We start from the raw sequence: 27,398 nt of genomic DNA, 5'->3' as shown, positions 1-27,398 counted from the left end.
AATAAACACATAATTTTGACATGAGTTCACATATACATGCACATACACCCTAACAGGTGAAATCAAACAAACGGTGGAGCACACTAAGTGAAGTTACAACTGCTTACAGATTTGCTCTGGCAAATATGAGCATCCAGCCTCCATAAAATACTGGATAAAATCCATCTGCATTCTTACCAGAAATGCTTTATATATTAACAAGAATCATGAATATTCACTAATAACATCAGAAATGTCCACACCACAGATAGACTGACTAGATGAAGATACTTATGGTACAAACTGTATGTACAGACACTTAGTAGTTATCATGCATAGAAATTGTAAGTAGCTGGGTGATATCTCTGCTAAAATACATTCTAAGTAACTGGTTAATTTTTTCTAAGGTTGATGGTGCTGAAGAATCCACCAAATCAGGTGAAAACAAAGCAACCAGTAAGTTCCAGTCCATAGGAGTTCAAGTGGAGGAGGAAAAGTGGTGAGTAAAAGTTAATGCTGTTTTCCTAAAGTAAATAATTATGCTGCAACTAATTTTTAAGAGCCCTAGTTCCTGCACGCATGACCATATAAACCTGCTTCCTGGATGAACTGTTAGATCACCCAACTGAAAATCTGACTCTTATAAATACTGTAGCTGTTACTTCTCAGAGGGGATTTTTCAGCACTGGTGGGAGAACTAGAAGTGTGCCACATATTTTGAAGGTCAATATACTTTTAACAAACGCTTTTCCACCAAAAAATCTTCCTAAACAGTGAAGGGTGATGCAGCTGGGGTATTAGTCTCCAGATGGCTGCAGCAACATAGAGTTGATGGGGAAGTTTACCTTGGTTTTCAGCAGAATAATACCGGCCACGTGGAGCAGTGCAGTGACGGAGACAAACTGATTGCTTTTGTTCAGGTATCTTACCCAGACATCTCTGCATTACAACTGCTCCCTTGCAAAAATTGTTGAGATTAGAGAGGAAGCCTGCAAAACTAGTTTCTCTCCAATCTGCAGTGTAACCTGATTCAGTAAACAAATATGCTCCAATAAAAATGAAAAAAAAAAAAAAAGTTGTCTTTAAGAACTATGTTTCTTTTTGATTACAAATTGCAGTTATGCTGCAGGGTAGCATAACTGTGCATAGCACTTTCCAGACACATAAAGTTTCTGAGTGCTTGACCACAACTGCAGATTCTTAATTCCTGCCCAAAACTGGACTCAGCGACTGAAGAAAAGCTGGACTCTCCCCTCGCCTCTGAGCATGCAGGCCTGCCCAGTGCTGTGTTGGCTGCAAGCACCCACCCAACTCTTTGTTCATTTTTTGCAAGATGCTTGGGCACTGCATAACTTTTGGATCCTGGAGCCGCTTTGTTGATAACTCATTCACTGTACGGTATGTAGGAGCAGCCTCAGGGCAGTATCGCTTGTCGGTGAGGGAAGAGCCGCCCTTGCTATCTCTCCAGAGAAAACCTGGGTGCAGCAAATCTGAGCTGACAAAATCAGGGCCCTCTGCCCTCCTCTGGCCCACTGATTGCAGTAGTGAGTAAAGGAGATGACCATTTTCACACTGTATTTTTCCTACGCCTCCCAAAAATACTCAAAAATAACATGTTATCTATATAATTTTCAATTCAACAAAATCTCCCCATAAAGTAGCAGAGTATTTTCCTGTGGTTTTAAAAGGCTAAAGTGATTTCAGCAAAAAGAAATGTGATTTTGCAATGATCTGCTAGGCTGTTACCAAGTTCCTCATTAACCTGCTAAAACATCTCTTGCTGGCAGACATTTCTTTATGTGTTAGACCTTAGCCCCATTTACCCACAACTCTTCCAGCACTAGATAAATGACCACATTAAAATAGATGCTGAAGGACCATTTCCCTTCAGCCTAAGCACAAAGGAAATAACTACCCTAAAAGCCCAACCCTCCCCTCAAAAAAAACAAAAAAACCCAAAAAAAACCCAGAAAAACAAAACAAAAAAACAAACAAAAACCCACAGAAAAAAAAAAAAAACAAAGAAAGAAATAAATGGTTGTTTGTAAATACCTTACTTCCAAAGTCCTCTTTCTGTTGCACTTTTTATTGCTCCAGAGAGAAAGGTAAGATTTGCCAGTGGGGTTCTGCCCTGAGAAAGCAGTATTTCTGCATTGCCCACTGACAGCTGTGTTTGGGAGTTTCCTTGCTGACAAAGTTGAGGTTGCTGCTGTTTGGAGCAGAGGGGCAAGCAGCAATCTATCATGGACTTTCAGAAGTGGACTGGCTGATAAAGGACAGCCCCTAATCCTTAGAAAATGAGTGTGCTCAAGACACAAAGAGCTTATCATCGTAGTTTGGCACTCATATTCCTTCCTTTTTTTTTTTTTTAAACACAGTAGAGCACAATGTATTGACTATCTGTTACAGGAATAGAATTGTAAATACAGTGCATTCTTCCCTGCTCCTGCACCATAACATCTGCAGAGACTAAGAAAAGCCCTTTTGACTTGAATCTTTGTCAAATGAATGTTTTTCAGGCTTCAGAAATATTAAAGAAGTATAAAATAAGAAAAGAAAAATGACACAGCAAAGAGAAAAAATACAGTAAAGTGATCATTTCCTTGCCAGTCTATTCAGTGCAGTTACAACACTAGAAAGTTCTTTGCTTAATGCACCAAAAGCCTATCATACAAAATTTGTTTCACTCCCCTTCTTTGCTTCCTGTTCTTTCCTCCCCCCTTCCCTCATCTCATGACTGTTGTTCTCACACTAAGGCATCTTACCTCCTCATGTCCTTTTAAATATTTCTGCTTCTGTGCTTGGACCAAGTAAGCAAAAGATTTTGCCTCATTTCTTGATCCAAGTAGCTCAATGCCAGACCATCTTCCTCTATCTCTTCCATCTTCCATCTCAACTCAGACCTTTCATTAGCCCTTCACTCCCTCTAACCTGGGCTTCCTGCCAAGACAAATGACTCTGACTCCCCCTCCTCCCTTGTACTGCTCAAAGGATAAATGTGCCTACCACTACCTGACTGTATCACAACTGGATCCATCACTGTTATTCTTATCCTCAGTTCTTTATGCTGCCTGCTCTCCATAATCCTTTTTGTACCCATTCCCTAAGTGCAGCTCTACAGTTTCTAGAATTTACAGTACCTCTGTCCAGTCCTCATGGAAAAAAAATAGTATGCATTTCTTTCAACCTCACAATCTTCCTGCTGTAACTCTCTTATCTCTCACATGATCGCCCCCGTGATGCCAACAAACCCCAAGTCAAAATGTTCCTCCCCTTTCCTCGCACATAACCCACTCCTTCCAAGGCAATTTTGAAATGTGTATCTAATGAAGCTGATCTGTGCAGACTCAGGGCACTTCCTTTTCTGTCCATTTCTGATTGTCCCTTATCTCTACCTGCAACTTCCTGGCTGCAAAGGACCAACTTCCATTCCTCTCTTACAGAAGATAATTGAGTCCTTGGAAGTCAATCAGTTCTACTGAACCAGAATAGAAGTCATCATGTATTGTGCCAGGTCACTTAGCACACATCCTTATTGAACAAGGGGCTGTCAGTCCCATGGCTCTGTAATCACTTTTAATGTCTCTTGCATTTTACCTTGCCTGCCCCAAGATCTCCTCCCCTTACATCCTCACCCCACAATTGTCTCGCTCATTGCTCTAGCCATACCATCAGCTGGTAATTGTACTTGGTTTGCCATCACAAGAATTTATGAATGCTAAAACAATGGTAGTTTCTGAAGAACACTGCCGTGGGAGGTTAAGACCATAGACAAATGGTCCTTCTCCATTTCCTCTGGTTTCTGTGATGCCAGGGAAGGTGCTCCCACCTCTTGGTGTGGTATAAAGTGTGGTTTACCACACCATACCTCTTGGCGTGGTATAAAGTGAAATGATTTGAAATGGTAGTGGGGTAACATAAAACAAAATATAAAAATAACTCTGGCTTTTGTTACTATATAAAGCCATATTTTTCTCTTTTTTTCATTTAGGTTTTTGGGTTTGGTCACTTACTGTCCTGACAAAAAATACTCAGGTTTAAGGGTCTTCCCTGCACAGCAGACCAGTCCTTTGCTCTAACTCAAACTTCTCAACATTCCAGTCTTTTGGACAAGACATTCAAATCTGTATTTTGGCTAAGCTGAGCTGGGACTGATATTTCCTTGCCTTTTGAAGGCAGCATTTTCTGGCTGACTGTGCTCTCCACAGTGGAAACCATTCCACTGAGGAATTCTGAAGGTGGTAGATGTCCCATCCTTGGAAACATTCAGGGTCAGGCTGGACAGGGCTCTGAGCAACCTGTTCTAGCAGATGTCCCTGCTCATTGCAGAGGGGTTGGACTAGATGACCTTTAAAGGTCCCTTCCAACCCAAACCATTCCATGATTCCACAACTCTAATGCGGCTGCAAGTGACCGAGCTGGTATGCAGAAGAGTGGCGGTCTCAAAGGCAAGGCTTAAAAATGTTTCCAGTTTAAAGCTAAGGGCCCTGACCTGGTCTTGTGTGTTAGGTCTCAACAAAGCGTTGCCTCTTCTGTTCCAGCCGTTCCTCCCAGTGCTGCCCAGAAAGCATCACAAGGCAAAGGTCAGAACAGATTCATATGAGGATGAGAGACCTCAGGAATGCTTTGGTCCTCTGTGTCCTGCAGACTCTGTTGGTGAGAGACTAGCCAGCACAGGGTGTGTATTCGCCGAGGATTGTCTCTGCAGCACGACATCCTCCCTGCGCTGCTGTGCTACTTGCATACTGGCGTGGGCAGAGTACACACCCCATGAATATCTGGGGTACAGCAGGGCAGTGGAGGACAGGGAGGAAAAGCCCAAGTTCATGGGGCCTGATGGGCGTCATCCCAGCATACTGAGGAAGCTAGCAGATACTATGGCAGGACCCCTCTTGATCATCTACTAAAGGTCCTCGAGTCTAGGAAAGTCTCTGCTGCCTGGAAGCTAGCTAATGTTATTCCAGTTTACAAGAGCATGAGAAAAGGCCCAGGAACCTACAGACCTGTTGGTCTAATCTCAGTTCCTCGAAAAATTGTGGAGAAGATTATCCTGGGTACTACTGAAAGGCATTTAAGGGACAAGCAATCATCAGGCACAGTCAACATGAATTCACAAAGTCCTGTCTAACTGATACCCTTCTCTGACAAGGTCACCCATCTTGTGGATGAAGGGCAGGCAGTGGATGTAGTTTTTCTGGATTTTAGTAAGGCTTTCAATACTGTCCCTCACAGTATCCTTCTGCACAAGTTGTCCAGCTGTGAAATGAGTGGGTCTGCAGTGCGCTGGGCGACGAACTGGCTGACAGGCTGAGCTCAAAGGGTTGTGGTGAATGGGGCTACATCTGGCTGGCAACCCATCACCAGTGGAGCTCCTCAGGGCTCAGTTCTAGGGCCAGTTCTGTTCAGTATCTTTATCAGCGATCTGGATGCAGGAGCTGAATGCACCATTAGCAAGTTTGCTGACAATACCAAACTGGGAGGTGCTGCTGACTCTCTTGAGGGGCAAGAGGCCTTGCAGAGGGATCTGGATAGATGGGAGCATTGGGCAGTGATTAATGGGATGAAGTCTAGCAACAAATCCAAATGCTGGGTTCTGCACCCAGGATGGAGTAACACGGGGCACCAGTATAAACTGGGGGAGGAGTGGCTGGAGAGCAGCCCCGCAGAAAGGGCTCTGGGGGTGCTGGTCGGCACCAGGCTGCTGTGAGTCACAGGGTGCCCGGGCAGCCCAGGGGGCAAACTGCGTCCTGGGGGGCATCAAACAGCACAACCAGCCAGTCACAAGAGGTGATCATCCTGCTGTGTTCAGCACTGGTACAGCCTCGCCTCGAGTACGGCGTGCGGTTCTGGGCCCCACAATTTCAGAAGGATGTGAAGGTCCCTGAATGTGTCCAGAGGAGGGCAACAGAGCTGGCGCAAGGGCTGGAAGGCATGTCCTGTGAGGAGCGGCTGAGGACTTTGGGCTTGTCTAGCTTGGAGAAGAGGAGGCTGAGGGGTGACCTCATGGCTCTCTACAGCTTCCTGAGGTGGGGAAGTGGAGAGGGAGGTGCTGAGCTCTTCTCCCTGGGATCCAGTGACAGGATGCGTGGGAGTGGTTCAAAGCTGCACCAGGGGAGGTTCAGACTGGACATTAGGAAGTATTTCTTTACTGATAGAGTGGTCATACACTGGAACAGGCTTCCTGGAGAGGTGGTCAATGCCCCAAGTCTGTCAGTGTTTAAGAGGCATTTGGACAATGCCCTTAACAACAGGCTTTCATTTGTTCAGCCTGGTCAGGCAGTTGAACTAGACAATCATTACAGGTACCTTCCCACTAAAACAGTCTATTCTAATATTGCCATGAAGGATTACAGTTGCCCTGCTAAGACTCTTGGTGATGAAAAAAGACTATGTGAATGAGAGAAGAGGGAGGGATAGAGAAAAGCACACAAGACCGTGTAGCTTGAAGATGTATGGCTGAAGATCCTGCTATTAGAAGATGTGGTACATACCTGGTAACTCCTGCAGTTTGTTTTGTTCTGCTGACAGTCACTGCAACCTTAGCAGAGAAGTCCATAACCGAGAAAGAGTAGAGCCAACAGGTAAAGTGAGACAGGCTGAATTTAATCTAAGTGCCTGTGAGACTCACTGTGCATCAGTTGATTTGAAACCTAGCTCTTTTCTGGGGTTTGGGGTTTCTGAGGGGAAAGAAAGAAGTTATCTGACTTCAAATGCAAACATGTTTTTCAAAAGAAAGCAAAAGACTTCGAAGCTAACAAGTGACCCTGTTGTTGCTGTTCAAAACACATCATGCTGTTGTTCTCCATACTGGTTTATCCAGTCTGAGGTTTCATGGCTTTCTGCACCTTAGGCCAGATACCTGCTGCAGTTCTCTGAAGCTGTAATTATTACACCTTGTGCCTGCAGGGCACAAATGAGTACAAAAGGTCCAAGACTGAAAACAGAGGAAGAAGCAAATCTCTGTTTTTAACGATTACTAGCAATTTATGAAAACGTGGCAGTTTTAGGTAGACCTGTGAATGTTTTGTACATGTAGAAATAGTGAAAACTTAGGCATTAGCTTCAGCAGCAGTCCTGCAGTATAGAATTTTAACAGAGCAAAACAAAAAAAGACGCATGTGGGACACAAATGGTGTTTTGTAAGAGTAAAACATCCTGGAAGTGAGTGAGGAAGGTATGTCAGAGACTAAAATTACCATCTATTAGGCATTTTACATAGATGTGCTGGAGGCAGGCAGATAGTGGGTGCCTTCCTGCATTTCATTCAACATACATTTCCTTGAGAGTATTTTTTAATTTTCAACTGATGCTATATTCTATTGCCAAGCTGTTTTTCTTTTGAAGACATATAGGTTACACTATCTGGTGCCAAGAATCTGTCGAGCAAGCCTGTAGCATACTATATAGATAAAACAAAGGGGGAGAAAAAAGTAGGTTATTCTATTTCATTTGTTGAGCAGAGTGGTTTTGGTGGTACTACCTCATACTGAAACCAGTAAGAGTACACTCCTGAAAGCTTTGAAATGTAGTGCCTCCAGCAATACATCCTTTTGGCAAGTAGACCCTGATGTTTTTACATTTGGGATCTGGTGTACACTGAAAAGCCAGGGTGTTAACTGAAAATACAAATGGTCACCTGGAACAGAAGGATATCAGAGTCTAGGGCACTGGGGAAAGCAGAAGGCAGCTGTAACATGGAGGTAGGGGCATGGAGAAGAACGAGCCTGGATTAAGGCATTTGCTTTTCTCTCCAGGTGGAGGTGTGGAAGAGTACAATGCATACTAATGCCTTGGCTCTCAATGGACCCTGACTAAATGACTGAAAAGAAATCCTGTGTGAGCATGTGTCTGTGTGGGCACACATGTTTTTGTGTCTGTGTGTTTGTGTATATGCATGCACACACTTCAGTGCAGATAAGGGATTTATCAGGTTGGTGGCCAATTTAAAGCAATTTAAAAAAAGAACTAGGGTAGATTGGACCAAAAGATTTTCATTGTAATGTCAGTCTAAAGCTAAAATCTTTCTAACCACTGATAGCAGTCTAACAGCTTTTCTCTGCCAGGGGCCAGTAGCAGACACTTAGGAAAATTATAAAGGAGTGTGTGTAAAGGAAAAGTATAAAGGGTGTATATAAAGCACTACCTCTCCCAGTAGACATTCCCAGTTTAGCAGTCTGTTGTTCAGGGACTTCCTAAGCCAGATATGACATCTGTGCAATAGCTCTTCCTGGACCTATCTCCTGTGAATTTGATCAGGTTCTCTTTGAACCTATTTTTACCTTTGGTTTTCCCAGGATCCTGTGGCAATTTAATTACACATTGTGTGAAGAAATACTTCCTTTCACTAGATGTAAATCTTTAGACCTCTCAGCCTTGCAACTGGCTGCCTTCCTCCCCACAGTTCTTGCACTCTGAGAAATGGTGAAACATCACCCAGTGAGGACTTCACAGGTCTCCTATGCCCCTCCTCAGCCATCTGTTTTCTAAACCAAGAAATGTCTTTCCTCCTATGGAAGTCAATGATCCTTGTCCTCCCTTTTGAATTTTTTCTGATGTATCAGACTGTAGCAAAATGCTTTGCTCTGCTTGTCAAAGAATAAATACTACTGAGCTGAAGAGTTCTGCTCTCTCCATATTTTTCAGTTTGTTGGTGCGTATCATGCAAAACTACAGTGGCATAACTGTGACTTCTGCATCATTTAACAACACCTGTTTCAAAAGAACTGCAAGTGGCTGACACTACATTAACACATTTTTACCCTAAGCCATTATAAAAAAATATGTACACAATATATTATTGAAGTTTTCCAGAGACTAGTGTGGCTGAGAAGTTAATTTGAGCTTTCTTCTACAGAGGAAATGGCGCTTTTTTTTTTTTTTTTCAATTGGAGAACCCTTCTCAACTCCTGTTTTGCTTTTGCTCTACTCCTCTCAAAGCCTCAGATCAACAGCCACTAATTTCCTCTATTAACAGGACCTGGTACAGCCCTCCTTAAAGTCTGCTGCACTCCTCCTGAGGTACCTAGATGCATCAGGTATACTGGACATGAAATTCTCCCTCGGCATCCTTCCATTTGCTACCTCCCCAACTGCAGGCTAAATACACTTGACAAAGTTTTGCTGTCAGTTACACTTGTCTAATCAGCTGTTGCTTCAGTGGAAGGTCAAATATAAATGAAAGGGAGAGAAATAGTGCCCAAAATCCAGATCCCCTATCTCCTCAGCATTTTCATTGCTGCTTGAGCTCAAACTAAAGATAGAACCAGTAAGGGCAAAACAGCCAAAATATCACAGGGAAATGGGTCCTAGCAATGGTTTCAAGTGTAAAGTGAGTTTATGAACAAATTAGCAGTGAACTACCAGCTGCATGAGTGCACAGGCATCCTGGATTAGTAAGAAGAAGAGATGAGAATCTGTCCCTATTCAGTTTAAAACTATGTTAATTCCGAAGCCTAAATATTACTAATTTAGGTAACGTCTACATTAATTACTTTATGGTTCTACCTTCTTTATCATCATGGAGCAAGACAGGTGTTTGCTTTGCTTGTTTTCCGGTGTTCCTCAGTGCATCAGTTTCTAGAGTTACCCTGACTCTGTAACTATTTGCCTGCAGATTTTCCACTCATTCCCTACACAACTTATTGCTTGTCATATCTGCTCTCACTACCACCCCCTGCAACAGCATTAGGTGTCTCTTACTCCTTATACTTCCCTCTGCTCCTTCTCCAGCAGCCTTTTCACCTCGGATGCCTTGGACTGCAGAATTTGGAGTGCTGTTTATTTAAAGAAAACCCACTCAAACCCAAAGCCCCAAACTTCCTTTCTCCCCTGTTTTCACTTTTACCCCCAGGGTTTGCTCTCTGCCCTCAGAGGCTCCAACACAAGGAAACTATGCAATGCAAGAGGAAGCTACCTACAGGGTAGCAGCCATCACGGTGAGGGTAACATAGACAACAACTGAGAGTTCTAGCTTTGGTGAAAAAGAGAAGACCATTTTGAAACTGAAGGTTGAATGTGAAAAACAAAATGTCTGAACACTGGGAATGAGCACTAAAATTGTGAGAGAGAGCAGTGGTATTAGCAGGCACATAATTATAAAGAGTAATTATGAAGAAGCATTACAAAATACTTATCTGGGTTGAAAATACTTACCTTCTTTATAAATGGAATGTATAACATTACATAGATAGTGGACTCATTAATATTACTATCTTCTTAATCTCATGTGTATGATTTTTAAATGTGGCTGATGAGTTTAGGTGTGTAATTGCAGGGGGGTGACGTTCAAAAACTGAAAGATAAGCCACTTAAAATTGAGCCCCTTTAACATTTCATTAATTGGTAACCTAAAATCCTGAGCTATTGACACTATTAGCTGTCTCTTGGCCTAGCCTCTGGCTTTGTTAAACCACACAACAGTTAGAGGTACTTGCCTCAATAAACAGTAAGCTTGCATGGAAAAAAGAGAGATTTTTGTTTTTTAGCTTGCAATGAGAAAAGAAATTTATGCTGATCGTTTCAGCGTATGCAAAAAGCACATGAGTGTAGACTGAGAACCATGACTGCCAGTCTTAGAAAGACTGGCAGAATCTTAGTAAGTCCTTTCTTACCTAGAAAAAGCTTTCTAAACATTTTATGTTTGTGTTCTCCAAAGCTTTCGCAGGTTTACACGTTCTAATAGCGTAACAACAGCCGTGCAAGCAGACCTGGATTTCCATGAGAATTTTGAAATAATCGACCCTCAAGAGGACAATACGTGTTCTGGACAAATATCACGACAATTTTCCCGAGATGCAAGCACCTCTACTGTTAGCATACAAGGGTCAGGAAACCATTACCACGCATGTGCAGTGGATGATGACTTTGATACTGATTTTGATCCATCAATTTTACCTCCTCCTGACCCCTGGATTGACTCTATCACTGAAGATCCTCTGGAAGCTGTTCAAAGGTCAGTGTGCCCACGAGATGGCCACTGGTTTCTGAAGCTACTTCAGGCAGAAAGGGATCGTATGGAGGGCTGGTGCCAACAAATGGAGAGAGAAGAACGGGAAAACAACTTACCTGAGGACAGTAAGTAACTGCATACAATAATATTGCAACTACAAAGAAGTATTTAATATAGGTCAAATTTACTCCAGTGAGTTCTGTATCATAACCTTTCTTATTTAGCTAATGAAGCTATGGTTGTGATTCTCAAAAGGACTGTATGTATGTATATAATAATCCTTATTAAAGTTGACAGAGAATGCAAATGCTCAGCACTTTTGAAACTCCAGAGGTATTAGCTTTTGGGATTGCATAGTTCAATGGATAATTAGGAGAGTGTGGTTAGGGATCTTGTAGTATTAATGTTTCTTAACTCTTCCATTTGAAATCACTTCTCATAACCTTAGAACATAATTAAAAAGATTCTAGTTGCTTTTCATTAAATTCATATTTTAGTTGCCCTTTTAGATGGTGATTGGCATCAGAGTATTCAGGCACTTCTTCCAACTGAGACTTCAGTTGTGTTTCCAAGTTGTTCTCCCTCTCTTCCCCTCTCCAGCCTCCCTTCATCTTCCTTGCAGTTCTCATTCCTCTTTGATCTTCCCAGTAAAACAAGTTTTCCATATTCTGTGATAAAAAACACATACATGCAAACTCCACCTCAGTTGTCACTGCTGCCAGAAGTATTACCCCACCTGTAAGGCAAGGGGAATGTCTAGTAAGCCTTCATTAGTAAGAAGGGCTGGGTAGCTCACATCTCATTCGTTCACTCTAATTAGGGAAGAATTGCTGAGCATGTGACTCCCTGTCAAGAATTTTTTCTACTAGTAAAAATGGAAGTTTTTTCCACTTACTTCCATTACAAGGAGCAGTACTATTGATAGCTGTCAACTTTTGGACATAGGTAAGCCTGTAAAGTTAAGAGCACGCCCCTTGTGAATTAAGCTTTTTCAAATTCTAGCAGGGAGTTTCTAGAAAACGCTAAGGAGCAGCTGCATATAGGGAGTTCAACATTGTAGCATTGAGGCACACCTAAGTATATTTTCCTGGATGTACAAATAACCCTTTTCCAACCCCCAAATTAGCGCCTACCAAAGCAAGGACTACTACTTCAGCTCTAGGTTTGCTTCTTTCAAATTTCTAACCCTTCCTTTCAAGAAGGAAGGTGCTAGAATTCCTTTGAGATGTGTAGATTTTGATTTATGGAAAGAAAGGACTTAACACTGGCAAAAAAAAATAAAATTAATTCTTAGAAGTGCATAAGCTGTTTCTGCTGGAACTTTCCATTCAACCCAATGGGAGAAATACCCATAGAGAAGTTTGATCTAGATAGTTAAAGTTAGACACTATTGTAAGCAACTGCAAAGTGACTTCTAATGGAAAGTATGAGATAACCTTAAGGTATGTTAAGATTTTCTATTTCTACAAAGTTTATTTTATATAATAGGCTAACATTTTTTTCTGAGGGAAAAATAGAGAAGGATTAGCCTTTAAAGCCAATTCAGGTTCCCCAAGTTTTAGAGTATTTGAACTGCATTTTTAATTTACATCATCAATACATTCAAAAACCTCTTTGAACAATACAAAGGTTTTCTGTTGTTAGTATGTAATAAAGAAGCCCCACAAACTAAGAGATTTTGATTGAAAAAGAAGTGTGCACACAGAACAAATAGTAAATATGCAACATTTTTTGTAAGTCCAAGCCACAAAACCCACTTGCTTTCTTTTTGTTGCAACAGCTTAGATTGTACATAAGGAAGACATTTTCTATGATGAAGGTGGTGAGATCCTGGAACAGGTTGCCCAGAGAAGTTGTGGACGTCCACTCCTGGAAGTGGCAAAGGCCAGGATGGGCAGAGCTTTGAGCAACATGGTCTAGTGAAAGATATCTCTGCCCATGGCAAGAGGGTTGGACCAGATGATCTTTAAAGGTCCCTTCTGACCCAAACCATTCTGTGATTCTATGATTCTGTGAACTGATAATAGAAAAACATAGAACTATTTTATTTGTGCACCAAAGTATGTATTTGCCTTGGGAAAAGAACATGAAGTGAAATTTGACAAGGCTGATGCATGCAGAACATGCATATCCGTGTACAGAACTTTGTCTCAGTGTCTTGATGTCTTTGATATATGATAGTTTTAAAGGGCTCTTCATTGAGCAATCAGTGAGAGAAGTCAGTTGTGGGGAAATAAAGGAGTGGTTAGGCTGGCTGTTCCCAGTGCCTCCTTACAGCGCAAATGGCATGTGTTTGGTGGATAATCCCTCCTCTTCATCTTTCTGACCAGCACTTTTCATGATTGCTGGAAACAGGAGGAGGAAAGGGGTCACCTGGGTTTTGTGGTCACTGGTGAGGTACTGATTTCAGTGTGACACCATCAGCCACTCTGGCACGTGGCAGCTGCCTCCCGCAGAGGCAGCACACAGCTTTCTGCTGCAGCTCAGCATGCCACACTCTACCTGGTGCCAAGGAAAAGCATATGGCCGGGGCCAGTCTGCCCACTCAGCAGCGCCAGAAACAAAAGCGTGGCTGTTACAAACCCTGCCCCGAAATATGTCTTTTTCATACATCTATAAACTTTGGGGGGAGGGAGGAAAGGAGCAGAAGAGGTGTGTTTGCTTTGGTTTTCCTAATGAAATATAACTAGAGCAGGGAATGCATCCTTTGTTTTCAACCTGACATCCCCAGCGTGTGTTTGGCCAGATAACAAAATAACGAGAACGTGTGATGAGCGAGGTTTTCTCGATGCCATGGCAGCTGACACAGGGCTCGTCCCCCCGGCGCTCCGCGTAAAACGATCCACGCTTCCTCCAGACAATGCGGCCCTTGTGCGAAACAGCTGTCTCGGGGAGACGGCTCACTGCTGTTTGACAGTAGCTTGTATGTTACATAGATACGTTGGGTATTATCTAGCTGGGAATGAATCTACCAGATGGGATTGAATGTTTCTAGCTGGGAAATGGAGTCTGCTGCTGTGTATAAAAACAAGCTGTGGTTCAGTGGCTGCACGATGAAATGCCAATATAGAGAGAAATGTGGCTCCCCTTCCGCCATGAATTATTTATTGTATAGTATATTCTGGTTTTATCTGAAATAATTTTCTGATAAAGCTGTGGCATGCATAACAGGCAGATGAATACCACTCACACTTAAGCTGGGATACCTGGTATGGTTTCCTGTTACAGAGACATTGGCTACAAACTCCAGGGTGCTCATAAAAAAAATAGATGTTAGACATATGAGGCTAAACACCTTGTGAGAATTGATTGACACTTTGGAGCAGGCCTCAGGTGAAATCAATTGTTTACTTTTTTTGTTTGTTTTCTCTCAACCCTCTGCTCTCTCCTCCTACCTCTCCCCTGCAAAACTTCATACAGCCAGAGCCTCACCGCAGACGCTGGTGCCTTTTGGCTCAGGACTCTGGAGCAACCATTTACACACAGGATTAGCAGGCCTGGCTCCCCACGCAGGGCTGCTAGCGAGCAGCCTCTGCCCACTTTTTTTCCCAGCAGCGATGAGCATGGGAACATACACCTACAGCCTTGGCCTGGCTTTTGCTGGAGTTTTTGCTGTTGCTTTTATTTCACAGGGGGCGTTAACCTTTCTGGAAGAACCAGAGGGCTTCATTTTGCCCCTCCCCTTCAGAAATGGGTCTCTCTGACAGGGCATTGTAATGTGGCTTCCATGCAAAGATAACCATCAGAAGCGAACAGTGGGCCTGATTCACCACAAGTCAGGTGTAATGTGGATTTAGTGGTGAGACAAGTCAGGCCAATCAAGTGAAAACTAAAACAGAAAACCAAGGTTGTGACAAGACATGTCATTATAACTGTCTTGTGTGTATATTATACTCCTCTGGGCTAGTCTGCGAACAAAGGCTGACCTCAAATCTTCAGTAACCTCGCTGCTTAGGACCAGAACCTCTGCAAATTCAGCCAGTTCTGGCAAATTATGTAATGCTTGCACACTTTTTGCTGTTTTGGTTTGTTTTGATTGTTTAAAAGGAAAACTTAAGAGTGAAGGCTAGACACAAGAGAATAAAGTTAAGGAAAAAATAGATTTTTTGTAATAGTTGTGCATGGCAGAAGGAGACCCATGAGTTCACTCTTGGCCATGAACAAGGAAACCCATTTGCCAGACCTCTGCAGGACTCCCCCAAGCTGTCCTGGTCCCTGCTGCTCCAAGAAGCGAGGCAGCTTCAACCTGCAGCAGGCTGATGCAGCCTTGCAGAGGGACAGTCACCAGCCTGACGTGTAGCCGAGTCCTGCTGGAATCTCCCTGGCTACATGCCTCTGGCTGTATGCCCGATTTAGCCTTTTCTTGTCCTGGTTTTCCTTTCTCTCCAGAAGGGACTTCTCCGTACACATGGGTTTCTCCAAGGAAAGCCAGCTCCTGGCTGGAAGCCCTGCCAATGTCCAAAGTCTAGCAAGTTAAAAAGAAAAATCCGCAAGCAATGAAACAATCTAGTGAGGGAAAAAACATGAAGTGTGCTAATAAAAGCCAAGTAAGTCAGAGAACACATGGAAACTGCTTTACTCCCAGTGAACAGCGTTTACTCATGCAGACAGCCCTATTAATTTCAGTGAGATCACTCCTATAAGTACATATGACTCAAAGCAAGGAACTTCTCCTTCAATAGTTTGCACATTTGGCTGTTTTCTCCTTAATAGCCGAGCTTAAAACCTGAGCAGTAGCTTTAACTCTGAATTTCCTGGCTTTTGTCATGCTTGGCATTATTTAAATGTAGGTCTGTCAACATGAATAGGCTAAAATGCTGGTCCATCCTGGCTTGGAAATGGATTGTGACGGCTCTATGGCCAGATTGCTTCATATGCATAGTGCCAGCCAACATCTGCAACACAAATGTCAGGCTGTGTCCCTGTAATTTCAGCTATTGTTCCTGCCACTTGCTCCTGGGGCAATGAGCAAGTCCCTGGTTTTCTGTTCCCTAGCTTGCACACTGTCTACATCTACCAGCCAGGTGTTTTCACACTAAGGGCATTTGATAGTCACAGTCCTAAAGTGCCTCCTTTGTCACTTGTGAGATTTTGGGGGCTATCAGCGTTTAAATGCAGAGATCAGCTGATGTTTTAAGGCCACATAATGCTGCCACTCCTCAAAACACCAGTAGCTTCTATGTGATGACTTTTCACATCACTTCAGGTGTTTTTTGTTTTTATTTTCTTGTATTTTGTTATCCTTGTTACACACACAGTCTCCTTCCAAGGTAGAGCAGATCACAATATAACCATCTTTTTGCTTGTGTTTGCAGTTTTTTTGTTCTTTCTTTTTCCATGAAGACTTGGAGGGAGGAGATACACAGAGCTCTACAATCCCAGAGTAGGTCCTATGCAGTTCTGAGAACCAAGAGAATCAAGAACTTACTGCTTGAACAGCATGTAGTCTAAGTCTATATTTAAGAACTTTTTAAAAGGAGAACAGGTTGGGGGTTTAGAGACACAAGGAAATTCACTGGCATGCATCTATCCTCGAACAACACTCTGCAACCCCTAGTCAAGAACAATAATAGTGATGAGGCACCCCACAATAGCTGGATTTTATCAAAATACCTATACTGAAACAGTTCTTCCAGAATAGACATAACTGTCTATTTCTGAAAAGTTGTCACAGGAGACAACTGGATTTACAAGGAAGAGAGGTCAAAGCAAGGAGGGGGGGTGGGGGGGGGGGTGGGGGGGAAGGAGGAAAATTTCAAACTATAAAAAACAAAACACTGCAGTACACACACTTCTCTCCCTAGGGAAGCGGTGACAGCAAAGCATATGATGGATGTTAATAACGTTGCTTAATGCATTACTGGAAGGCATTCAGACAGTGCTAAGTGTGCTGTATAACCCTGTATGGAATAGTAAGCAGACATGAATAACATTATATAGGTGCTTAAATCCATTATGATTGCATCTTGATGGGTTGGGTTTTTTGTGGTTTCTTGTTTTTATATACTTTTTTTTTATCCTACTAGCTGAACACATCAATTTGAATGTTTATGTTTTTCTCCTGTACCACATCTCCCTTGCTCTTAAAGATTGCTCTGCTTCTTTTCTGATGTGTTTTGAGTATTATCTTTGCAATTCAATTTATTTTCTTGGTATCTGGCTTCAAACCTCACAGGATTTCCTCCTAAGAAAGTACCGATCTATTTTTACATTTTGGGTTTTTTACTACACCTTGGCTTTTCTCTTTGGCACTGGAAGTTTTGACTGAGTAAGCGAAATGAGCACTTGAAACACTAAAAGCAACGTGTGTTTGGAAACAAAACTCAGGCTATTGATAAGGCTTTGTGCCTTCTGGAGAGATTCCTTTCAGTCCTTTGCATGCTTTGTCTTTTTTTTTTTTTTTTTTTCCTCGCTAACTTCCGTGACAGAGTTGGTTGTTGACGGGTTGCACATTAACAGACCGCTTGCTTTTGAGGGGCGAGGAATCAGTGACACTTGACTAGATACAGCCGCAGCTACAGCAGAAGTGGCAACAATAGAGAACAGCATCAGCATGCATCCCACCGTCAGCTGGGATGATGGTTTTTAGGCAAATAGCCAGTCGCTAGGCAGCCAAGGACAAGGACTTCCTTTTCCCTCTGCTGAGGTCTCTGAATATTAAGCTCTTCTTCCCTCAAAGAAAGGGGCACATTTCCATCCATCACCAACAAGGTGTATTTACATTTCTTCGTACTTGGGATGTGATTTCCAACTCAGATGGTGCAGCTTTCCACAAAGAGCCCTCCTTTTTTTTTTTTTTTTTTTTGTCCCGAGAAGTCGAGAAACTGTTTTTCCTCCCCTTCTCAAGTCTTCGGAAGCATCAGAGTAGCCAAGCTCCAGATGAGGCAGCTGTTCCCAAATATACTCAGTGGGAAGAGTTTTCATAACAATGGGAACCACATGAAAGCTCCCGGAGTAGCTCCTCCTACTATTGAAAAGTCCTTTCAGTTGAGTGGTTTGCATATTGGGTTGCATAAATGACTAGACACACCAAGGGGTCCATTTTCAGCACTGTGCGCATAGAATTAGACACGCAAGCCTTGCTAACAATAATGAGAGTTGTGTGCAAAACTCCCTGCGCAATATGTTGAAAATATTCTGCTTAGTGAATCTTCCAGCTCACGGCTATTTCCTGGCAGTCCTGAGCTGAGTTCTGGGAACAAAATGAAAGTCTGGGCTCTGTGTGTGTTCACAGAGCTCTCTCCTATAGTTTCTGAAAAAAAATGTGAAAAGACCCTCTCTTCCCTCCTCTTCCCCCCCCCCCCCCCCCCTTTGTACATCTGAAGTATAAATTAACTCCACATCCCACTTTTTCTTCAGCAGCCTTAAGGAGGGAGCTTTAAGGCTGCTGAAGGAAAAGCCACTTGCCTTGAAGGAGCAGAGCACAGATTTCATACTACTGTGCGTCTGGTTTCAGTTCATCATGAGTGTTTGTGCCAGTCAGCTTAGCGGTGGCTACAGAAGTAAATCCCTTAGAGAGGCCTTTCTCTTACCAAGCACCGCATGATGGCATTCTGGTCGCAAGCTGCTGACATGCACTGCAGCCAGTCACGGGACTGTGAGACCTTAAAAATGTTGTCAGAAGGGATTATAGCAAAGTTGCATTTATTTATTTATGTATTTATCTGTTTTTTCTTACTTACCAGTATTTTCCCAGTGCAGCTCTGCTAACTTTGTGTTAGGTTTTATACAAAAAGTGACCGTGCCCAGGGATGGTACAGAGGATGGCAGCTAGTATCTCCTCTAGGTTCTGCCAACAACTCACTCATCTTGAGGAGGCCACTTCCTGTCTCTGTTTTTCATGTTCCTCCCTCACCTGCCTCATGTATCCAGACAGTAAATTTGTCATGGAAGAGTCACTGTTTATTTGATGGCTAGGACAAATATCTATAAGTAGAAATAGCAGCAAAAATTGTGACACAGTGGCTGATATTAATGTTTTTCATTAATGAAGTGGTAATTTTAAAATTAATTTAGATTAGTTTTTAAATCAATATTTAACCAGAGAATTGGGGGATAATAAGTTGCTTCAGCGGAGAGGAAAAATTAATGATGGAGCCAGATACATCTGTGAAGCCAACCCATTTATTTAAAGACAGTGCATATAGCATTGTTGTTGTTGTTGTTTTTCCTGAGTATTGAAAGTCTCCTGAGTATTGAAACAACCCGGTAGCCACTTTGTTGCTCACAGCATCGATTTTTTTTCAATAAGCAGGCCCCAAAATCACACTCGTTTTCCTGGGTTGACTGTCCCACTGCCAGTTGAGGCCATGTCTGTCTTTCTGCTCTGTTTCTGCGCGCTTGCTTCTTTATTCACATACACACATGTGCACGCACATGCTCCCACTGGACCAGAATTCGGCAAAGCCCCAGGGAAATGCAGGTCTCTGAATACACCAGCCTGTGTCTTGGGTGGTGTATCCCCGACTACCCCTTGCAGCAGTAAAACCCCACTGTTTCAGTGAGGTTGAATGCAACCAAAACAGTACGAGTGCCTGTTTTGTTCAGAGGCATTTACTACGGGCTGTCTTCTGGTTCACTGCAGTCCTTCACAGCACTCAGTCCAAAAAGACCATAAGCACCCAGCTGTCTGTACAAAGGAGTCCCCAGACAGCGCAGGAGCTGGGCTAGGACTGACACCTCCCTCCAGGTCACCAGCAAGGAGGAAAGGCCAGGGTGTGATTGCTCCCTGAAGAATGCCTGTGTATCTGGATTCAAAGGCAGAAGCTATCTCAGATTGTGCTCACGGAAAATACCCAGAGGGTCCAAATGAGATTCATTGGCGTGGATTAAAATCACCATTCCCTTTCCCAGGCTCTGTTTAAGCAACACTCAGCTAAACCTGAAAATAAGGTGCTGAGTTGCTAAGCGAGGTGGCAGAAATGCTGGTAGGTAGGGTGTTTTCCAAACAGTGTAGAAGGCATCTCAGGGTTTGAAAGATGCATGTCCTTGTGCACGGAGCTGGGTTTGTAGTCAAAGCCTAAGCCTGGGTCACAGTGATGATGAGAGGTGTCACCTCTGGTATGCTTTCTGTACAGGTTGTAAAGGCTTTTGATTAGCCATGTTTATATTGCCATGGAAGTGCTTTTTGCTCATTACAACTGGTCTCACTGGGGGATGAGGGTAAGATGAAGCAACAGATTAGTATTTTTGCATAGTGTAGATCTGGTCTTAGATTTATCAGCCTCTCTCTAATCCATGACTGAAAGATAGCATGCTTTATGAAAGCCAGAGCTGACTGCTGTGCACCTTTCTCCCCTCTTTTATAGGCTTTTGGTTGCCCGCAACAAAGTATCGTGTCTTACGTTTGTTTTTCTCTCAGTTCTAGGAAAAATTCGAACTGCAGTGGGCAGTGCCCAGCTTCTCATGGCCCAGAAATTTTACCAGTTCAGAGAACTTTGCGAGGAAAACCTGGTATGTAACTTTTCTGCTAGACACTGTGGTGTGCCTTTTACTAAGCCTGTGAATAATAACACCTAAACTAGATGGCTTTTTTGACTAACATGGTAGTTTTTCCAGTAGAGGCCTTGATATGAATTTAGGAGTAACTCTGTGAAACTTGGCAGAGTCAGCATGAGTTTCACAACAGCTTGAGAGCCTGAAAATAACCACAGGCAAAACGCTTTGAGTGAAATACCGCTGAGGCTTTGCTACTGACTTCAGAGGAGTAAGGATCTGTCCCTTGACCTCTGAGTTCAGTTTGCACAGGCACAGGGATGTTTGGGTAAAAGACCTTAAGGTCTTTCAGGGTGGACCAGAAGTCTCATTAGTGGGGCTTTCCCATGTAATCCCAATGCTGCCGGTATTAAGACAGAAATACCAGGCAATCAAGACACTGAAAGTCTGTGCTTCATGTTACACAACCTCAATAGTGAAAGAGAGAAAAATAATTTTCAAGTGCTAAAAGGGCAAAGAGGAAAAGAGCCAATACGTTATCATTATTATTACTGTATGTAATTGGTCTGTGCTACCACGATTAGTATTATTATTTGCTATTTTTATGCTGTTAGTAATAGTAGAATCAGAACAAGATTTCAGTTAATAAATGAAAATACATTTCACATCACATATCTAAAGCAGTATTCTCAAAAATGCCAGCACTTAACTTACAAAAAAGTTCAGACTTTTTAATTAACAATTCATCTTTGCAGAGTAGATACATTTAATTGCCAATGTTGGCATAAATTCCTAGAAGTCCCAAAAGCTCAGAGCATTATGCTCTGTCAACACAGAACAGGGAAAGGAAATCAAACCCTGTGATACTCACCAGAGTGGGGTGATCAGTTTCCACTCCAGTTAATGCACCTCTGGAAATCAAGCCCCAAACCAGAATCTGCCTCAGTGGACAAATGCAACAGAAATTGGCTCTGCCTGAATAAGCCTTCCTACTCTTGACATAAAAATTGAAACAGCATTCTTGTTGCACGTCTTTGTAAATAAAGGCCTGAAACTGGGCAACCTGCTAGTGTCAAGCACTGAAAAAACAGGAATTCAAGTGTAATCTCTGGTCTCCTTAGGAATCTAAAAATATATGCTATATTGTTTTCAGTAACTGCTCCTTTGGTGGTATAACCATCCTGTCAAAATGATCTGTCAAGTGATCTGTGAAAACAACAAATACTTAGAAATTTTGTAAGGCAAGCAACTGACTCCTGGGTTTATTGCTTCTGGTGAGGGAGAAAACTTAAAACTTGAGCCATGTAAAACAACATGCAAGGTTTTAATAATTTTTTATCTATGAATTATTAATAATATATCAATGTAATCTCATGAGGCCACAGCACCCATGAAACCTTGCTGACTCAGATTGGTGTAGGTACTCCTCAGCATTTATGGAAAAACATACTTGAAGTGAGTGTATGCAACATCTCATTTTATTTGAAGAGTTTCAGTTGGAAAACAACTTATAGAGACACACCATACAGAAAGCTTTCCCTCATGCAAACTTTGCCAGCGGAGCAGGGACCATTTCATGTATGTCCACTGCATGCAGAAAATGTTCAGAGCTGGCTTGCACTAAAGGGACCGAAGACAGCACAGGACCTCTCAGCGTCTGGCTCATGCTGCACTGGAGATGCTAATGGTCCAGGTGTGCTCTTCTGAGAAATACTCTCAAGCTAATGAACTGGACTGAGTTTTCACACACAAAGCAATGCTCCCCACCTGGGTCCCAGTCTCACTCTTCCCAAAAATCCATCTGTAAAAATGGGACTACTGTGTTTCTGCATGTTCTCTTCTGAGCTTTTCACCCTGCAGAGGTTATTCTTGTCAAAAAAATACGAAAAAATTGGCCTGAGGTGTGTAACAGGCAATTTTACTTGAAATGGTGTATTTTTGTAGACCTTAGGTTCTCACAATATGGAAAAAGCATTCACGCATTGTCATATCACTGTTTGCACAGGCAGCAAATGTACGTTTGCACATGTATCAGTCTTTTACAAGTGTGAACATGGCAGGGAATCCTTCCTCATGGAAGTGAAGAGGAGGCTGGTGATTAATTTCAGCGCAGTTAGGATATCACCAGTTGTGCCCTGAAACATTCCCAGGCAGATCCTGCCACAGGGGATCTGCCATGTGCCTTTGCCCTGTGGTCCGGGGTGGGGCAGCTGCTGCCTTCCGTGTGTGGGGACTTGCAGGGGCACAGCAGCTCAACACCAAGCCATACTCAGCAGAAAAAGACCCGCCAGCAAGTAGTGCTCCGCTTCTCTCTGCACCTCACTGATTGCTTGGGTCTGCTGAAACTGCTTTGTTAGCAAGATTTGTAACCATTTGTACAAATGCTTTACATTAAGAGGTACTAAAGCCAACATGTTTTTTTCTTCTGTTGCACAGAATCCTAATGCACATCCACGGCCGACCTCCCAGGATTTAGCAGGGTTTTGGGATATGCTGCAGTTGTCCATAGAAAATATTAGTATGAAATTTGATGAACTTCATCAGTTAAAGGCCAATAATTGGAAACAGATGGATCCTCATGACAAGAAGGTAGAACATTGTAGATTTTGTATGCTTCATTTAAAACCCTGCACAAATACTGGACAGATTAAATAGGCCTCTGTGTTACAGCGTTGACGTTAAAAATGTGAAATGAAGCTTATATCAAATTAATTTCATTGTAATAACAATGTTTACATAATAATCATCTGGGATATTATCTGTAATATGTTTCAGGCATATTTTTAAACCAAATCTGTCTTTGTGAAACGGATAATGGGAATGTGGTACCTTGTTAAGCTTTACATTTAATCATATTAGACGATCAATCGTTGGAAGGAACTGCCTTATATATTGATTCTTTAAATTAAATAAATCACATTTACGGTTCATATTATTGCATATAGCAAGAGTTCTAGGTTGTGTTACTGAAAAAACTAGGGAAGCACTGTAATAATTGCTGACTTTGGTAACCAGATTACAAACAGAGCAATATCAAAAATATGCCTTCCAAAATGTTACATGAAAGAACTACTTTTTTTTTTTTGTCCATTTGTTTGTTTTTTATTTATTTTGGGTTTTTTTAAATGGGTGATTTCATAAACAGGTTCACTTTGCTGGTAGTGTTGTTTACCCAAGGTAGCATAAAAATCATCTGGAGCTTTGGTCTTTTCTTTTAAATGTAGTCTTCTTCTGTCACCATGAAAAACTACCACATCTCCAAGTGTGAGCCACATTTCACTTTCCATTCTCATTTGGCACCATTGCCTTATTTTTCTCCTCACTATCCGCATCAAGACAAACAGCACTTGGGTGAGCCAAAATACACAAATGTTTCAGAAAATCCTTAAAAGACAGACCCATTCCTAGAGGAATCAACGGTCTAATGTTGCGCTCCAATAGGTATGTAATTTGATGGCTGAATTTCCACTGTGGCTGGTCTGAGAGCAATGAATACAGCCAACAGGTAGGGTAACCAGAAGGAGGGGGAATGTGACTTACAGGGACAGTGGCTCAGACAGGAGTCTGGGCTGCCCCAACTTACGGTCAGCTGGCTGCTGATGACCAAAGCGGTGTTTTCTTCTGGACAAATAACCATAATAATATCAAACCCCATTAATCTTGCAGCAGGAAGCTTGCAAAGGCAGTGCTGGTAGCACTCTCCCTCCTCCTCCGATCAAGACTAAATACTCATTCCTGACTTAGGAGTGCCATGTTCACACCATTTGTGCACACCTAGTGTGTTTTGTAGGGGAATGAATGGGAATGTGTTTTCCTAGCCCAAGGTACTGAAGGCAAGTCATTTTCTTATCTTCTTTTTTTTTTCAGTATCTGTCAGAAAAGGAAGTTAAAACTGTCAAACATGCATGCACACAAATGCTGGTATATGGTCTTTCATTAGCTTTTACAGTAAAGCGGGTAGGCCGAGTGTTTGCAATTGCATCAATAAGAAATGACAGCTTTCTTTACAAAAAAATGTGCCTTTTCTTTGCTTCTGAAAAACATTTCAAAGAGTTTCCAACAAAAAGAAGACTATAACGGGTTAAAGGAACTTAAGTAGTGCTGAAGAAAGGGACCTACAGTAGGAAGGTAAAGATTGTAAAGAATTACACTGACTGTGTTCCTGTTTCAACAGTATTTGTCTATGATTTTAGATGGAACAGATGATCTCCTTTCTTAAAAAGGGTAAAAAAAAAAAAAAAAAGAAGAAAAAAACTTTCTGTGGAATTGATATTTGCAGTTGCCTTTGACCTTTGCCACTGGGCCCTTTGTAAGCAGCATAGATTAATCCTTGGATGGAGAGAAAAAGCGAAGTATGAATAAGTGTAACTAAGCACCTTTATATTTCGAGCCATGGAAGCTGTTGTGAGCAGCATGAAAGAAAACGAAAGGGCAGAATGGGACCTTTGTAGTGTGATAAAATCCCTTCGCTCAGAGACCGTGTTCACAGTTGGAAGGGGATGTAACTTAAAAGACAATCTAATTAACTTGACAAAGTCTTTGTGGCCGCCTGAAATTCAGACCTGAATACACTTTTCTTTTTCGGGAGAGATCCCTCTCTGAGGGGGTTTTTTGTTGGTTTTGTGTGTGTGTGTGTGTGTGTGTGTACATGCACCAGGATATACATAAAAGTCCTCCTTGTTGATCGCGTATCTGGAGCTAGCTGCCACTGTCATGATTAATGCATGTTCTCTTAATGAGTTTTAAGTTTTCCCTACCAGTTTTTTTCTATTTCTAGCTGATTTAGCTTGTCATTCCTATTTAACAGGAGGCTAGAGTTTACGAGCTTGCACAGTGAGACCGAAAGTGTGGGATTTTTGAGCAGTCATTAAGCCACTACAAAATATATACATAAATATATGGTGGTTTTAAAAAATATTTATTCTGACGCACCAGCTGCAGGCAGCTAGTTCCCATCTGCATCTGGGAATGCCAAAGCCACGGTATCTCCGTGTTGCACGAGTGCCTAGCATTATACACGTATAGAAGAGGGTGGCCCAGGAGTCGGAGGTCTCAAAAGTTCCTCTGCCAAGAGCGACATTCGCTCCCCAGCTGCACACGACTGCGCTGGCAGCAGGAGGCTGCGTCCGAGATGCTCTCCTTTCTAGTCCCTGACACCAGGAGGAGACGCCTGGATCGCCCCCACCCCAGGGAGCCGCACTAAGCGGTTAGCAGTGGGGGCTTCAGCCCTGGCAGCGCCGGGCATTTAACGCACCGTCCCTGCGGAGAAGTAGCACTGCGGCCGGCCCTCCCCTCCCCTTTGCCCTTGCTCTGTGTTTATGAACCCTTGAGCACAAAAGCCAGTTCACTGAAGACAGAAAGGCAGATAAGAGCTAACAAACCTTAGGTAAAATGTGTGTTCTAACTACTGACGTATCCTAGTTTTTCCCATCTTTCCCTGAGAAGCTGTATAATGCCATTAACCTTCTGCTTTGATCAGGAGAGAAGGGTCCCTCCTCCAGTGCCAAAGAAGCCATCGAAAGGTCAGGTGCCACTCATACGAGAACGCTCTCTGGAAAGCTCGCAGCGTCAAGAGGCCCGGAAACGGCTGATGGCTGCCAAGCGCGCTGCATCGGTCCGCCAGAACTCAGCTACCGAGAGCGCCGAAAGCATTGAGATATACATCCCCGAAGCCCAGACCAGGCTATGAAGGGATCCAACCGGGAGGACACTCTCTGGCAAGACAAGCCTCATGTATAATCTGCCCCTCTAGGCTCCTGCTCAAGGTCACCATGGAGTATTTGTACCTCCTCCTCCTCTCTCTCTCGCTTTCTCTCCCCTCCTCTCCCTGCCCCCTCTCTCTGTACGCAGCCGCCCCGATGCTCCCAGTGAACTTCACTGCCGTGGCGTAGTTGTCGGTCCTCCGAGAGATGTCCTCTAATCACCCTTCCTTTCTGAAGGTTCGCCCATGTCATCATGATGCTTTGTCACATGTACTGATGCTACTACCACTTTGCCTCATGTAAACGAGTACGATCCATTTTTTTTTTCTGTTTGAAACAAATAAATGCAGCGCTCAGACTTCCACGCACCCACACACCTGTACAGTAGATGCTCCGTTTAACTTACTCATGATCTTTAGTTAACCTAAAGCTAGTCTGTTACTCGGTGTACAGCAATATCAAACTGTAGGGGACTTTGGAAATTTCAGTCATGCAGGGTGATCCTTTCAGACTCTGCCGTCTTCCTCACAAAAGATGAAAGGAGCTATGACTCAGATTCCCTTCTTTTTATTACTGTTTTTTTTTAAAGCAGATGGCGCACTTTATTCTAAACCTCCGAATCACACCTTCTCACCTGAATTTAAGGAGTCACACAAGGGGAGGGGGCTGGGGTGGGAGTGGGGAGGGGGGGAGAAATAAAACACAGCTCTGGGAGGTGAAAAAGTGGAAGTATATCCCACAGGTGAGATGGCAAGGGATATAAAAGATCCTGTGAAAGATACCTGCACACTCACAGCTGCACAAACTGCCTCATTTTTATTTCATCAATCACTACTTAAACATTTCAATCAGCAGAAGATTGTAAATTCGATCTTCCAGGGAAATAATCTATTTTGAAAGGCAATAAAAGAGTGAAAAGGAAGGAGATAAGAAGCTATGACAGTTGAAGAGATAATATAAAAGAAGGATTTTCTTGTCCAAGTGTTAAGAATTTTTAAAATTGTACTGTATTGTCAATTCCTCTTGTATTGTATTGTATGGATTATATTGGTTTAAAAAAAAAAAAAGAAAAAAGAAAAAAAAGCTTGGTTTTGTTGATGTCTTAATCTCGGTGGGACCATCTGATCTCATACGTCCACGTAGTCACACACGGACACCTGTAGGCAAAATGCTGTACATGGAGCTGCTGATGCTTTTCCAGGCCAGGCTTACTGTGCTTTATCCACAGCCAGTTATATGCTACAGTTCAGACTGTTTATCACCAAACAGTCTGTATCTAGGAGTAAGTTTCTAATTCAGCCTCTTCTTAATAGTACAGAATACCCATTTGAACA

At 42.7% G+C, this 27,398-nt stretch overlaps 1 protein-coding gene across 2 annotated transcripts in view; it reads left to right on the top strand.

Moving 5' to 3' along the window:
* DLGAP1 (DLG associated protein 1) overlaps window positions 1–27,117 on the top strand; it is a 429,880-nt gene extending 402,763 nt beyond the window's left edge. For both annotated transcript variants that reach the window (XM_056333020.1, XM_056333021.1), the window contains 5 exons: window positions 387–478; window positions 10,634–11,052; window positions 20,289–20,380; window positions 22,799–22,951; window positions 25,842–27,117. In XM_056333020.1, the coding sequence (XP_056188995.1) occupies window positions 387–478; window positions 10,634–11,052; window positions 20,289–20,380; window positions 22,799–22,951; window positions 25,842–26,051 (966 nt within the window). In that variant the 3' untranslated portion in view covers window positions 26,052–27,117. The remainder of the gene's footprint in view (window positions 1–386; window positions 479–10,633; window positions 11,053–20,288; window positions 20,381–22,798; window positions 22,952–25,841) is intronic.
* Window positions 27,118–27,398: the final 281 nt, after the last annotated feature.

This window comes from Falco biarmicus, chromosome 3, assembly GCF_023638135.1.
Source record: "Falco biarmicus isolate bFalBia1 chromosome 3, bFalBia1.pri, whole genome shotgun sequence".
Lineage (NCBI taxonomy): Eukaryota > Metazoa > Chordata > Aves > Falconiformes > Falconidae > Falco > Falco biarmicus.
The sequence above is the reverse complement of the archived record's forward strand: the minus strand, read 5'-3'. Positions and strand labels throughout refer to the sequence as shown.